The 12,654-nt window shown below is 38.4% G+C and overlaps 1 protein-coding gene across 3 annotated transcripts in view; it reads left to right on the forward strand.

Annotated features, from left to right (window-relative positions):
• Positions 1–12,654, forward strand: part of GALNT7 (polypeptide N-acetylgalactosaminyltransferase 7) — a 120,490-nt gene that overhangs the window by 90,014 nt on the left and 17,822 nt on the right. For 2 of the 3 annotated variants that reach the window (XR_005065899.1, XM_037042145.1), the window contains exons 3-6: positions 4,693–4,859; positions 9,086–9,216; positions 9,466–9,545; positions 11,895–12,077. Coding sequence is in view for 2 of the 3 variants with exons in the window: in XM_037042145.1 (XP_036898040.1) it covers positions 4,693–4,859; positions 9,086–9,216; positions 9,466–9,545; positions 11,895–12,077 (561 nt within the window). In the remaining variant the exon portion in view is untranslated. Of the gene's footprint in view, positions 1–4,692; positions 4,860–9,085; positions 9,217–9,465; positions 9,546–11,572; positions 11,756–11,894; positions 12,078–12,654 lie in introns of all 3 variants that reach the window. The other variant, XM_037042146.1, reaches the window with a different exon arrangement.

Below are 12,654 nucleotides of genomic sequence, written 5' to 3' on the forward strand. Positions count from 1 at the left end.
GGGGAAAGAGAAAGTTTGGTTCTGGAAACTTGACACTGATGTACTGTTACAATGCTGGGGGGGGCGTCACTTAATACATATGTGAAAAGTAGTGGTCGCTATGTGCCAGCACAGTCTATGAAAAGGAGACAAACCAAACTAAGTAACTATCTAGAAAAAGACAGGAGCTTACATTAGTGGATCAGGGCACTGTGCGATACCTACTACATCTTGATTTAGCAGGATATTTGAGTAGTCTTCAGATCCCTGTGGACAGATAAAGAAACGTCCTGTGAGTGATAGCGGAGTGAGACGAAATTGAAGAATGTGATAGCAAACGGATGACACATCACTGTAAAGCTTATATTTGACCTCATATTTGTTCATGTAAACAGTAGATACAGGGACAGCAACCTTACTGATCCAATTTTGAGCACATAGAAAGTTGGGAGGAATGGTTATATTCACAATTTGACAACATTATCAAAGAGAGCAGAACTATGCTAGACATGCTCCTAAACCACCAATAAATGTAAATATGGTATGTTGTGCTGAATTCAACGCAAAAGAACAAAACGAGAAACCCTGGGCCTAATAACACTTTGAAGAGATAGGTTCCAGGGACTTGCGAGCAGCGATATAATACAGTTGCAAAGCAATGTAGGGCCAATGTAATTTTAAACTATATATTCAAAGGAATATATAGCCAGACTAATTAATGGGTATAGTTTGTCCTGTCATGTTGGCAACGTTATGAGTTATTATAACAACCTTTTCTGGAAAATACATTGACAAAGTGGAGCACATCCAGATGATCAGGAAGTTTAATTTACAAATTTTTCTGATGCTCAGGGTCTTTATTTTGCTGTGTGTGTAATGAACTGTAAGGAATAAAATCAACCGTACCATGTCCTCAAGGTGCTTACTTTGAATCATTCCAGTCAAACTGCATAGGAACTGAATACTTGGGTGAGGTCCACCCCCCCCCCCAATCCACTGAGCTTTAGTGAATGGGTTTAACAGCGATAATTCTCCTTTCATTGAACATATATATTGGTTTCTGGGTGCCAAGTTAAATTTTATATTCTGTATTACTGATTTATTGATCCCTTGGGTGTCAGCACTGCTTCATATAAGTTGTAAGCATTTTCTACTTCCTTTTATCATGAGAATGGGTAAAAGTGCTTTTACATGGAGACAGGAAAGATTTTCAGTTTATTTCAAAATAAAAACAGGTAGTTTAGAAATAAATCAGTGTTTCCCAGATTGAGAAGTTCTTTCCTATGCCTAAAGAATAGTCTTTATGATAGAAGCAGAATTAAAGAACAGACTCCCAAATGACTCTTTATGGAGACTCTCAGGCAATGATCTAGAAGGAAGATAGAGCCTTTAAATGGCAAGATGAGTAGCTTCCACGCAAAAATGTGCAAGTGTGTGCACACACACACATCACTGTAGATTAGTGATAGTACATGTGGAGTGCAGGAACTTGCCGCCTAAAAAGGTTGCTTTTCATAGTCTACTGAATTATCTGTTGATAAAGTCTAAATACAACAAGATTTTAAATCAAACTACAGATGATAAAAATATAGCTGGCACAGAGAGAAAGCAAGTAAATTATTCACAGGCATTTCATTTTGGGTTTTGAAATCTACTTGTTCAGTTACAGAAAAGTAACCAGGAAAAGTCTTTATTCTCATCTTTTTTTCTGATACCAAGCATCTGGCCCACACAGCTACCATGAAAGTGTTTGGCAAAATTACTGTAAGAACAGTTTTATGGCTTTAATCATTGCTGGCCTGTAACCTGAATGTGGCTGTTTGCAACCAGAGCAGTTCTGTGATGAAGCTAAGACACTACTGTCCATGATGTTAGAGGATTTTGAAGCTCTCTTGGAAAATGAGGTGCCAAAGAGCAGAAACTAGTCAAAAGTCTGTACCAAAACCCGTTTGTTGGAATGTGGCCTTCTATTTTAGGATCCTATTACAAATTTTCTGCCAGTAAAGTGAGAGAAAAGATGAAAACCAGGGGGGGTTTACCTCAATACTGTGGGTGCTTCTTTCCATACTAAGTTGTAACATCAAGGTTTTGTACGTGGTAAACTCTACTGTGTGCTCTACCCAATGGCCTCATTTCACAACAGAAAATCAGAAAAATGCTGCCTAAGGCTCCGTATGGGTCACAGATTATTTGGAAGGGAGGGGGATTATTACCCTACCCATCTAAAAATCAGACATACCTTGCTCTGCCCAGGTTAGTTGATCTGAATTCCTCCACTACTATGTTTTTGACTTGTTATTCTGAAAGACCAGTTGGCCCCTCTCAGCTTTGGAAAACCCTCTTAGCTTAGCTGGTTGTTGAAGGGTAACATAGCCCACCATTCCTTCCCCATTCCTGGGGTGTCTCCTGGCAAAAAAGGGCAGGAAGAGGCGGAGGGAAGAGTGCTCTCGTCACATAACAATAAGCTCTACAGGTGCCTAGTAAGGAACTAATATTCAGTGTCAGTATCAGTGCTTACATCAATTTTTAACCACTTGTATATAGACATAGCTAGTTTTTTTCCCTCTTGCTCATGTTTAACAAGAATTCTTATAAACTCGATATGGGCCAAGGTATATTTTCTGGCTTCATAATTTACTAGTGTAATCTTAGGCGAGTCATTTATCTCTGAGCGTCCGTTCCCTCATCTGTAAAATAGGGAGATTAATAGCACTGTCCTTATAGTGGTATTGGCAGATTAAATAAGTTAATAAAAGTGAAGTAAATAGAATAGTGCCTAGGACATAAGTATTTGCTGTTATTTGCTATTATACAGCAAATGCCCTTTCTTATAATGTTTTCTCTTTAACTTGTGTTTATTTTTCATAGTTTAATGGAAGATATAGATCTTCCATCTATTTATTTTTAAAGTTCTTATAATTTCTGAATCATATACACACAATTCATTCTTGTGCTTTTTATCTTTTCCTCCCAACTCCCTCCCTACTTCTTTGGTCTCAAAACTCTTTTTTATCATCCTTTCGTTTTCACCCTCCAGCCCAGCTATGAGAGGCCTTTCTGACCCATGTCTTGTGACTAAGTGGGGTCCACCAGTCATGTACACCCTGGCTTTCCCACCAACACATTCAGAGAAAGTATAAATATTTGTTCCATGTCGCATGACCCCTGTAGGACTATTGGCTTCATAAGGGCAGTGTCTTTATCGATGTTGCGGCTCCGGTGCCCAGCTCAGAGCATGGGTGGAGTAGGTACCTACTGCTTACTCATTTAGTGATAAAATGCAGATGGATTACCAGGTTCAGCCTGTGCTTTTATAAAAACGGCATCTAAGAACATGATTGAGAACAATTTTGAGAAGAAAATAATGACCTGGAGAGAAAGTTGTCTCCGTCTGTTTTGGGCCAGGCCCTATTATAGATAACACTTATTATTCTAAATGATGGTATAGGTTATCAGGCTGATAATGTGAATTACTGCTTGTATGGGTTTTTTAAAAGATTTTACTTATTTATTTTTAGAGAGAGGGGAAAGGAGAAAGAGAAGGAGAGGAATATCAATGTGTGGTTGCATCTTATGTGCCCCCTACTAGGGACGAGAGACCTGGCCTGCAAGCCAGGCATGTGTCCCAGGCATGGTAATTGAACCGGCGACCCTTTGGTCTCCAGGCCAGCACTCAATCCACTGAGCCACACTGGCCAGGGCTGCTTTTATGGTTTTAAATTTAATCTTTAGAATAAGCTTATTCACTAATTCATGGAAAGTTTTGGCTGGGGGGCAGGGTGGGGAGCTTTTCTTTCCACTTATCAAGGAGAATGTAATAGACTCCAAGTGCAAAATTAACTCCTATAAAAGAACATGGGTCTCAAACTTTTCTCATTTGTCCAGCTTGTTCTTACTACTTTGTTCTCCCCCCATAACCAAACAAAAACACATAATATGTGGATATGCATACACATAAGATATACACACAGAGACACACAGAGAGATATAGGTGTACGTATGTGCATATATGCATCACACTTCTGTGAAACTCACTGAGCCTTCCCTGGCTCCTTGAGTCTTTAGGCTCTGTTTTGAGTTTCCTTCCAAGTAGAAAAAGGCTTCTGGGAACTTGAACTTGAACTCTGTGTTGAATAGCTAAAGATCCTTCTTTAGTGGATTGAGCAACTCTAAAATAATATAAGATCTTTATTTATTCAAGTTAATTTTTGAATGCCTGCTACATGCCACAGTTTAACCTTAAATTTTTTTCTTAATATTTTAGCCTTATTATTGATAGGATACTTTTCGAACACTGTTATATAGTGGTTTATTAGCAGCAAGTGAAATGAAATGCCTTGCGCCAGAAGCTCAAGTCTTAAAAAGGAAAATATACTGAGCTCTAAATCATGGAAAACAAACAAACAAACCTGATATCTGTAGGTAATATCTTAAGCATCCCAGCTGAGAAGTATAAATTCACAAACTGGTTCTCTGGTCACAGAAAAAGTGCCAGTGGTAAGGAAGCAACTTTGTCTGTGAACAACTTCATCTCATAGCAGCTTCTCTCTTCTACCTACTGTTCCTGTTAAAATACAAAATGTTGCATTTCATTCACTTACCTTAGTTCAGTCAGTCATGTTTATTGCAATCAGAAAACATAATCGCAACAAGCTCAGAAGCAGGTATTACAGATGACCTCTAAGTAAATGTGGTGAAAATGTCCTTTTGCAGATGCAAGTACTGGCAGTATGATGAAAACCTGCTCACCTCCAGCGTGGTCATCGTCTTCCATAATGAAGGCTGGTCGACCCTCATGAGAACAGTCCACAGTGTGATTAAAAGGACTCCAAGGAAGTATTTAGCAGAAATTGTGTTAATTGATGATTTCAGCAATAAAGGTAACAGCTATGGAATTGACATTTTGTCCATGAAATAAGCTAATCATGATTAACTGCAAAATGTGATTTCAAAATAATTTCTCCTTAAAAATTAAGAGTTAGCGTCCATTGGTAGCATCTCTTATCAGCAAGTTGGTACTATACCAAACATCTTGTGTGCATTATTTTATTTAGTCCTGACCATAGAACCCTTATAGTGAATATTGTTATTACCTCCATTTTGCCTGAGGCTCAGAAATGATAAGTAACTGACCGACAGGCACAGAGATGGTAATTAATGGCTCAAGTCAAAGCTTCAGGCTAATTATTGTGTATTTAACCACTTTTTTATACTATACCAATTTGGGGGGCCTTGGATTTTGCAAAAATTTAATCATGGAGGTAATTTATTGAAAGACTGAAAAAAATATGCATGTATATTGTAATGGCCCCTGTTGCTCCATCCATACTTGTCACACAGAAACCCATATACATATTTAATAGCCTGTATTTTGCCTTTTAACGATGATACACTTTGACCAGAGGCCATGGACTATTTTTATTTATAATAGAAAGTACCTACTGAAGTTTATATTGTTCTGTATTTGATTTCATGTATTGCATACAAGGACATTGTATTTTATTTTTTATTTTCTTTAAGGAGGTAGCTATTATAGCATGTAGGGAGGCACTGGTTAGTCTTGGTTCAGCTTGGTAAGAGAGAAATTGAGCATTGATTTTCCAGATAAGTGGGTTTAAGTTAACATTTTTTTCTTCAAATAGATAAATTATTGTAAGCTGAATATATCTTCTTAATGACATGATTATAAAAAGATAGATAATGCTGTCCCTCAGACTCTAAACCAGCATCCTGAATAAAAATGTGAGGCTGAAACCCAGATTTGGGTATTTATTCTTCTTTGCTGGTCACAAAGCTAAATTGAATCCTTTGAAACTTGGCTAAAGACAGGATATTTGCTTTTTTCAAATAAGTTTGCAGACAATTTTTGTGTACAAGTAGTAATACCACTGACTATATGACAGAACATAAGTAACATGAAAATACCATTTGAAATGGCTTTACAAAAGTTTCCTCCAAAAGTTAAGTTAGAATTCTTGCAGTCTGGATAAATCTCTACTGTTTATGCAAGGACATGACCAGATCTTGAACTCGCAGACATTTGTTAGCATGGAGAATAAATAGGAATGTGGTCTGTTTTCTTTATTACCCTTTGTCTTTGTTTAACTAATCACTTTTTCCAACTGATCATTTTTAATTACACTAGAAATTGCATAACTTTAACTTTTTTAGTCATATCAAATTCCTTTAGCCTAGACATCTTACCTGGGTTGCAGTTTTCTGTGACAGGAATGTATTTATTAAAAACACTATTCCTGCCCCAGCTAGCATGGCCCAGTTGGTTCAGCATTGTCCCTCAAAGCCAAGGGTTGCTGGTTTCATTCTCTGTCAGAGCACATGCCGGGGTTGTGGCCGGGTCCCCAGTGGGGCTCAGTCAACCGATGTTTCTCTCACACACTGATGTTTCTCTCCCTCTCCTTCTCCCTTCCTTCCCCTCTCTTTAAAAATAAATAAATAACGATCTGTAACAATAAAAAAATAGATAACACACTTCCTGTCTCAAGATAAATACAGAGTGGGGCAAAAGTATGTTTACAGTTGTTCATATGGAAAATAACATAATAATTAATAAAGCATAAACTCTGTGTTTCATATACTCACAACTGTAACCTTACTTTTGCTCCATCTTATATTTAAAATGTTTTACATGATATTGTTGATACCAAAAATACTTTAGATTTAGAAAAACCTAAATCTATAAAAATGACTGAAAACTCCCATGTCTATGATTTTTTTCTGATTTTAAGAAGCCCTATCCTATTTAACACAAGCAAAATCTTAGCATATTCTTAAAAAATATGATGGCACACCAAAAGGTATCTGCCATCCAAAAGTAATTGCTTGGCCCTAAGAAAAGAAGAATGGAATTTTGGACTTACTTTTTTTGTCCATTTTACTTGAGTTTTTGTGATCAGACCTTTTGTTGTTACGTACCTCTAATATTTAGTCTCTTGTAACATATTTTAAAATTAACCACTTGCTGGATCTGCTTAGCTTACAGCATTCATAAGTACACAAACACAGGGATCTTTCACTCGTTTTCCCAATTTCAGAACTACTTTACAATCTGTCAGCTCCATCCTGAGTAAAAGTACATAGTCTTGGTAAATCTGCCTGGAGTGAAAATTTGGTGTGTTCTTCCCCCCAGTGGATTCAGAAAGTAGAACTATGAGTTACAAGTTTTCTTTTAGAGATAAAATCATTTGCTCATGTACATTGAATCCTCACAAAGGAGCTGGCTGCTTGTAATACTTGGGTTTCTAGAAATTAGAGCATCCTCTCAAAACAAGGTTTGGAGCCTTTTAACAGAGCACACCCCTGTTCGTGTGTGCATCACCAGCTGAGGCTGCTTGGGGTGAGGGCAAAATGCAACCCACACTCTCATATAACGACCAAGGGCTATCGACCAAGGGCTATCGTAGGGTTCTTTCCTTCACACTGCGGTCCTCTTGCTCATGCTGCATGTTCCCTCCTGGTCAGCTCTGCTCCATCCTGCATCTTCGCTGCAGGGCCCAGGCTGGCAGAGCAGAAGCCTGATCTCGGACATTACCTGCCTAAGAGGCAGAGAGAAAGAAGGACATGGTGAAGCACTGGTGGGAGTTGAACAGCTCTGCTTACAAGTACTACCTCAAGTCATCTCCGCCCCCTTCTCATTGGCCAGGGCAAGTCACGTGGCTCAGCCTGACGTCAGTGGGTTGGGGAGGATAATCACCCCCCAAGGAAGGGCAGTGAATATCTTGAACATTAGTACAGTCTGCCACAGTGTGAGGTTCCAAAGCAGCCAGAAGGCATTTGACTCACCAACTTCCCTTTGGGGCCACCTTTACTAAACACCTAAATTTGAAGAACAGGCCATCAGCTTGTTTCTGGCCATAAAAATTTGTTAATGATTTATTTAAGTTACGTATCCAAAAAAGCACTTTGTACAATTCAAAAGGGGCTTAGAAAAACTTGGACTATATTGGGCTGTAATAAGGAAGGTAAGAGCTTTTTAAGAAAGTGAAAATTACTTAGATTTGGGGGGGGAGGGAATATAATTATCATGAGGATTTTCTTTATAATTGTCATTAAAACTGGATGCCAGAATAGAAAAAGCAAAATTGTTTTGTTCTCAACGTTGAATATCCTGTGTGGGTGTCTTGGTCATTTATAAGTTCCCTAAAAATTAGTAAAGTGTTAAGTACAGTCTGATTTGCCCATTTAACCACTAAATACAGCTATGCTTTCGTGTTTGTGGGCCAAAATTTTAAACAATTTAAAAATAATTTTTGTGTCCACAAGAAACACCTTTAATGACCCAGGAGCTGCTGTGATGGCCAAATGCCAAAGGCTCGTAGGGATACAAACAAAAACTGTTCTCTTGCAGCCGGGAAGGCAAGATGGGAAAAAGATACATTCTGCAAACGTATCTTGTTTTTATAACACGAATTTTCTCTACCAAATTGCAAATATTTATGTATGTATTATGAATGTTATATATTTATATTAATATGTGAATACTAATTCACACATTAATACATACATACCTACTTTTGTTGATGCTTCAAATGCAAAGAAAATGGGATCTCTGGGTTATATTTTTGCCAGCGTGATGGGAAGTATATTTATTACACCAAGACTACAACCTGGACACGGGCTGTGCTTCTGAAAGGTGGCCCAGAAGCCAATGTTTACCTGTGTCCTTTGTGGATTCCAAAGAAGTCATACAACGTGTCTTCAGAAATCTTGGACTCTTGCTTCTGCCAAAAGCAAACAAAATATGCCTGAAAGCTTGTAGATATGAGGCTAGCATGTGAATTTTAATTTTTAATTTAAAAAGTTTGTGTTTTTATGTCATTGACATAGTCAAAATTTATTTAATGTTTGGAGAGATGGTTGATTATTCTCAGGCTCACCAGTTCTCTGTAGGCATATTAAGCTCGAAATTTAACTTAAAAATAACCTTCGCCTTTCTTCTCTCTGACACAGACCAGATTAGTCTGGTCTGTGTAAAATCACTGACTGTCTAAAGCACCTTCCCCTCACCCTGTTTCTTGAGAAAAATAATAGTTTCATTGGTTATATATATAAATAAAATGTATAATGCTGATTGAATTTTTATTCACAGAACACTTAAAGGAAAAATTAGATGACTATATTAAGCTGTGGAATGGCCTAGTGAAGGTATTTCGAAATGAGAGGAGGGAAGGTTTAATTCAAGCACGAAGTATTGGTGCCCAGAAGGCTAAACTTGGACAGGTAGGAAACATTTCATGCTATTGACATCTACAATATCATCACTTTGGATTTGATAACTAAACGATCATATACATTTTAAGTACCTCTTTTTTTTAGATTGAAATGAAAATGTGAGCCTAAACAGAAAAAAACTTTAATGTCAAAATTGACTCTAATGCTAACTTAGAGCAGCTAATTTTAAATTGTGCATAATATATGATGTACCACAGATAAGTGCTCTTTCACCCTGCCTCTGTTTCTCCTTTTAAGGTTCTGATATACCTTGACGCCCACTGCGAGGTGGCGGTTAACTGGTACGCCCCACTCATAGCTCCCATTTCTAAGGACAGGTAACAGCATCACCTTGCTTTTTCGCTTTTCCTGGTTGAAAAGTAACCCTCGTTCTAGAAGGACACATAACATTCTCATTCTTCTGATTCCAGGTCCGTGCAGTCTGTCAAGTGCTCTGTCTGGAGCACTATCACGCTGCCAGTTGTTTCCTGGGGTGGGGTAGACTGGTACTTGGGGCCGATTCCGATGCAGGCAGCTGGACGCTCGGGATAAGCCCAGGGTGTCTGATTCAAGAATGATCTGTGGTTGAGACACTTCCTCCAGCTCCAAAAGCTAACTCTAAGAGTAATTATTTCAGCTAAGAGTAATTATTAATTGCTCCTTCTATGCCATGGCAACGGTTTCAAAGGTTTGAAGGAGCAATGTTTGAAATTCTAACTATTGGGGCTTTTGGTGTCCTTTTTAATTATCACTTCAAGGACCCGTTGTTACTTGTGCCAGAGTTTGGGGTTCCTAGAAACTTTAAAGTTTAGAAACAGGCAACTATACCATAGAAATGTGATCCCCATGAAGTTTACAGAAATATCTGAAGCAAGGGAAGGCAGCATTCCCCTCGCAGTTCCAAAAGCCTCCTTTGCTTTTAGTCCAGAATTCGGTCTATTTCAGAATCTAGGCAGATGAGACATCACCCTGGGGTGAGAGGCATGTGTCAGAGAAAGACCTTGGAAGATTTAATCATCAGAGGATTTACTGTGAAGGCCTGTAATAAACATTTTTCATGTGTCTGGTGTAATCCTCACAGCACTCCTGCGAGATAGGCATTATTATCTCTATTGTACTGAAGAGGATACTGAGGCTTGGAGAAGTTAATTAATTTGCCCCAAATCAGACAGCTAATAAGCTGTCAAACCGAGATCTCTCTAGGACACCTTAACGCTACACCCTTCCTTAAGAAATCTGAGACTCGTGAGAAGTGAGGAAAGAGAGAAAACCTTCTCCAAGACTGGCTGTCCTCTGGGGAAGCAGTGGTTTTTCACAGGGTTTCCTGGCAGTCTCACACACCCCACAGTGACCGTCAACTGTCCCGCGGGAACTATTCTAGAGGGAATAACACAGCTTTCTCAAATCCACTTCCACCATATCAAAATTTTAAGCCCCGTGTATTTCCCCTTGTCCTTGGTTTCTAAATATCTAAAAAACACCTCAACGTGACTATGAAACGCTGCCACCTCCATTTTAGCAAATGCATTTCCTCTCATCTTGATAAGATGAGCTCTGGAACAAGCAGGGGACCGAATTATCTTTGCAGAGTTGACTCTGCACCCAATTAGTCGTATAGTACTAGCATTTTCCTGAAGTCAGGAAAGATACAATGGATGTTATTTTTTGCTCCAAATTCTCAAGCTACACCTGAGTTCTTTAGGTTTTAAGGGATTTTTTTCCTCACCAAGAATACAATACAGAATTCTTTTTTTTTTGTAATGAAAGCTGCTTTTTTTGCAATAGAACAGGATATGAAAAAAAGATCAAGAAAAAGAAGTACAGAAACAGATTTTTATAATAACTGCTCCCAAAGAAATGGAAAGCAACAAAGAATTGGGAGAACTGCTAAAAATAGAGCGGGTATTATCTTTTTATACAGACACATGCATAAAGGTGTGCACCCCCCATACACACACACACAAACTTGTTTTATAATGGAGGGTTAAGGAGTGAAAGTAGTAAGCAGGAAAATCTTGTGAACAATAAAAAACTGCCAAGAAAAAGTTGCCTGTAGGTAGGACCAATGTGGAAATGAGAAAACACTATTAAGCTAAAAGACATGGCTTTTTGTCCCTGATATTTGTCTGCAAGCTGAGGGATAAGTCTTCTCTATCTTTTCCTTGTGAAAGCAGGCTCCTTGACTTTTATAGAACATTCATTTACTTCTACTTCCCATTAGATGTTGAAGTCCCCTAGTGCAGAAAACAAACCAAAAACAAAAAAAAAAATTTAAATCAATGACAACGAGAAAATAGAGCGAGGCATGCCGAACTAGTCAGTTTTGAGTTCTTAAATGCTTTTTCATTTTCTGTAAATGTTTCAGAACTACATGTACTGTGCCTCTAATAGATTACATAGATGGGAATGATTATTCCATTGAACCACAGCAAGGTGGGGATGAAGATGGTTTTGCCAGAGGGGCCTGGGACTGGAGTTTACTATGGAAACGTATTCCTCTAAGCCACAAGGAAAAGGCCAAAAGAAAACATAAAACTGAGCCTTATCGGTAAACATTACTCCTTTATTTTCTTACCTGGAATGTTTATCTAAGTGCTTTTTTTTCCTTCCCCATGTACTTGTATTTATATGTGGGTCCATACACACCCTTCCATTTCATCTTGGCTGCCATCATCACCACCATGCAGAACCATTTGCACTGTGCCGATCATAGATGTCATAAGTGGCAACACGTACGAAATTGTGCCCCAAGGGGGTGGGGACGAAGATGGGTATGCTCGAGGAGCATGGGATTGGAGTATGCTCTGGAAACGGGTGCCTCTGACCCCTCAGGAGAAGAGAATGAGAAAGACAAAAACCGAACCATATCGGTAACCACTAAATCACTTACATGTTTTCTTTTCTCCTGTTGCTGCTAACCTATTAACTTCTTGCTAAGCCAAAACACTTGTTATTAAAACTGTAGATGTTGTTTAGATTCTGAGGACTTCTTTCCCTGCACTGTTTCAGTTTAAATTCACATTAGCTTCTTTGTGATTGTTTTCTCCCTAAATGCAGGTTCCACTTTTTGGAGGAAAGGGGGAATATTATAAGGCACTAATTCCAAATACAAGAGAAAAAAGAACAATCGTTCTGTAAATTTACAATGCGTAAATGACTTGTAATTCAAGTTTAATATCCACTTTAATGCATTGGGTATTATGTTAGCAGTAAAAGCAATAGCAAGAGATTTGGGGGGGTGGTTCTTCCTTTTATTTTACATGCTAACTCTTACATACTAATTTTATATCAGTTATATCTGGTGAATAAAAATACAGGATTTTGGCAAATGCTACCTAGGCTCCTTTATTGCTTCCTTCTCAGAAGAGCACTTGATTAAAATGAAACCGTATTCCAGAATCAGCTTCTGTCCCCTGGTGCGGCTCTTCAAATAGAACAATGTATGCT

This window comes from Sturnira hondurensis, unplaced genomic scaffold (genome assembly GCF_014824575.4).
Source record: "Sturnira hondurensis isolate 20B ecotype Veracruz unplaced genomic scaffold, ASM1482457v3 Scaffold0003693, whole genome shotgun sequence".
Lineage (NCBI taxonomy): Eukaryota > Metazoa > Chordata > Mammalia > Chiroptera > Phyllostomidae > Sturnira > Sturnira hondurensis.